The 3283-nt window shown below is 37.2% G+C and overlaps 1 protein-coding gene across 1 annotated transcript; it reads left to right on the plus strand.

The window, feature by feature from the left end:
• Positions 1 to 995: 995 nt before the first annotated feature.
• Positions 996 to 2607, plus strand: LOC110896204 (probable protein S-acyltransferase 23; the record flags this gene model as incomplete). The annotated part of the gene is made up of 5 exons (XM_022143668.2): positions 996 to 1232; positions 1322 to 1462; positions 1722 to 1834; positions 1918 to 1997; positions 2147 to 2607. Coding segments are annotated over 5 exons (729 nt in total), but the record flags the coding sequence as incomplete, so codon positions are not given.
• Positions 2608 to 3283: the final 676 nt, after the last annotated feature.

Here is a 3283-nt window from a genome sequence, read left to right on the forward strand (position 1 = left end):
GATGAGAATGCTCTTACACTTTATAAATTGATACCTACACCCATATTTTTTAAAGTATGTTATACATTACTTCTAACTTTTAATAATTGATACCTTTTATCCACCAAACTTTTCTACTTAATAATTTAACGTCTCATTTTATTTGAATTGCTTTTCCGATTTTAGACCGTAGTGTGTGGTACATTAATATACTTTTTTTTTAAATTTACACCTAACGATGTTAATGTCTAAATTACTTTTATGATTTTACATGGTTATCAAAATTACTGTTACAACTTTACACAGCAAAACGAAACGACTGAGATATACTCTCTTTTTATCTATTTCAAATTACATTAGTGTCACGAACGTACCGTGTGTAATAAAGTAAAAAACGCGTAATGTCATATGTGCGCATCACACGTTAATGTCATCATCGTACACTGTAATTACAATGCTTATATAGGTTACACTGAATGATGAGATACGTCAAAACACGTGTTTTCATATGGTTAATGCATCACATAACGTGTCGATAACTATAAACAACTAAGATGCCACAGCCGTAACACGCGGCGTATGGCAGTATTGACGTACCTATCGGTTTAATTCACGTTTCAACGTAAACGACAAACGTTTTGACATAAACTTTTTGCTAAAACGAGTCTGGTCAAATACAATACGTTTTGTACGTTCGTAAACTGTGTTTGAAAGAGAGTCGTGTCAAATATAATATATTTTTTCATTTGACGGCAACCTGATTTTATTCGGAAACAAGTCGTGTCAAATATACGGTATAAATTCGAATTATTTTAACTTTTGATGCCCGCCGCAACGCGCGGCGGGTGAAAATCCTAGTTAGAATAAATAATCAATTGTTATTGTTAATTATTTAAAAGAAAGAAAGAAAGAAAAGAAGACGACGAATTCGGCGTCATAAACCCATTGAAACCCCAAAAGAGCCAAAGTTTTTGAATCTGAAACCCAGAAAGAATTGTTGATAAATGATGAGTTGATCATCATCATCATCAGAGATCGAAATAATCGTGTCAAAAGACAACACAGCAGCAGCAGCGGAACAAGTGGTGATCGCTGACGTATTTGGGGCTTGTGCTTACTGTGATCTTCTCAAACTAACAAAATTCGTCCAAGAAGACGGTGCTTCTCTCTCTCAACCGGATGGTAATGGCTATTACCCCCTTCAGTGGGCATCTCTTAATAACTTTGCTGACGTTGCTCACTATATTATTCAGGTACTTCTTCTTAATACACCACTCACTTGTAAATTAATCAGATCTGATCTGAGATCTCACTTGTTTGTTTGTTTGATGGATGGATGTAGCATGGTGGGGATGTGCACGCTGTTGATAACGTCCGCCAGACAGCATTGCATTGGGCCGCTGTTCGGGGTTCGGTTGCAGCTGCAGATGTTTTGTTGCACAACGGTGCTCGTGTTGAGGCTGCTGATGTAAATGGTTACCGGGTAATTAATTAATTCTCTTACATTTCCAAAGCACTATTTGTTTTATTATTATTATTATTATTATTATTATTATTATTATTATTATTATTATTATTATTATTATTATTATTATTATTAGGTTTAGAGGAAACAGTCGATTAGAAAAACCAAGATGGGGGGACTTGGGTTTGGGCAGAATTAACTCTAGTAGATGATAGATAGATAGGTTATCTTATCAAGTTCTAAACTTACTGCTATGGACATACTTACTTGACTGCAGGCAGTTCATGTCGCAGCTCAGTATGGTCAAACATCCTTGTTGAATTTTATTGTAGCCAAGTATCATGCTGATTTTGATGTACCAGATAATGACGGAAGGACCCCTCTTCATTGGTACCTTTTCATTTCTGCATGCATCAACACTTGGAAGAATGTTAGTTAAATTTCAACTTATTTTTCTATCTTTTCTCAATTAGGGCTGCATATAAAGGATTTGCAGATACAATTAGATTACTTCTTTTTTGGGACGCCTTTCAAGGAAAACAAGATAAAGAAGGTACCTTCTTTTCATTATATGCTTCTCATACCTAATTATGGGTGCTTTTGATGCTTAAACACACATCCAAACACCCTCTGATACAAGTTAACCATTAGATGAATCATGATTCTCCATAACATAATGATGAAATACTTTTTTTTTTGTAGGTTGCACTCCTCTGCATTGGGCGGCATTGAGAGGAAATCTGGAGGCTTGCGTTGTACTTATACATGCAGGGACAAAACAGGAGTTATTGGTGAAAGATAGTGCTGGGTTTACACCTGTACTTATACTTTCAGCCACCACACCTCTTATCCTCGGATAATCGGGTTCTGGCATGCTCACACTCCATTGTCTCGATCCTTTTCTTCATGGACTTAGTGGTGCTAGTAAGGAAGTGACTCTAAGATAGCAATACAAATCCCCCCCCCCACATAATATGATGTCTTTATGTCAGCCAAATTCTTTACAAACTTTGCCAGCAAGATGTCAAGAATAATAGCAATCCCGATCATGCCAAGAAATAGCTTCCTCGAGTTGAACTCATTGACTCTATTTGGCATAGCACCAAAGTATTGAAAATTATAGTGTTTTTTACCTTCTCTTCCACACTAAGCATCGCCTTACTTTTAAACTTGAACGTTAATCTGGAAAATAGCCTGTGCAAATAAGTTTCTTCACATGATATTCGTTATTGGCGGTTCAGCGCAGCCCACGAGCTGCATGTTCAAAAGAACCAATAAATCGCTGAACAGCATAAGGCAAGAATTCAAACAACAATGAATGGAAAAAGCAAATTAGGGCATGTAATCTTACTACGGTTGTTCGTTCGACTAAGAACCAAGGACCAACCCTAATGTACCCTGAGCCGATGGTGGAGCATACCGGAAATGGGATGGGAAAAAAGAGGTAGAAGGGCGACCACTTTCATCTGTAGAATCTTTACAATCCTTAAAAAACAAATGGGTTACCAATTTCTCTCTGCAGCTAAGCTAACAAACGTTTTCAAGATTAGAGTTCCACATGTCAAAATTTTTATAAACTAAAAACGTATTTGCAGCATTATTCTACACTTTACCTTCCAAATAAACCACTATTTTAACTACTCTTCAATATATATTCTAATTGAATAAATATAAAAACTTTAAGGCCAGGCGGAGTGGTCTCGCGCTCGCGCCCTTGCCACCTCACCCTTTATAACGCCCCCTTCCCCCATTTCCTAGGCGCTCTCCTTGACCTTCGCCAAAGAGATAATGGGCATGAATGGTTGCCTCTGGTGGCTCCATGCCTCTTGACCAATGAGA

This window comes from Helianthus annuus, chromosome 12 (assembly GCF_002127325.2).
Source record: "Helianthus annuus cultivar XRQ/B chromosome 12, HanXRQr2.0-SUNRISE, whole genome shotgun sequence".
In the NCBI taxonomy this organism is placed as follows: Eukaryota; Viridiplantae; Streptophyta; class Magnoliopsida; order Asterales; family Asteraceae; genus Helianthus; species Helianthus annuus.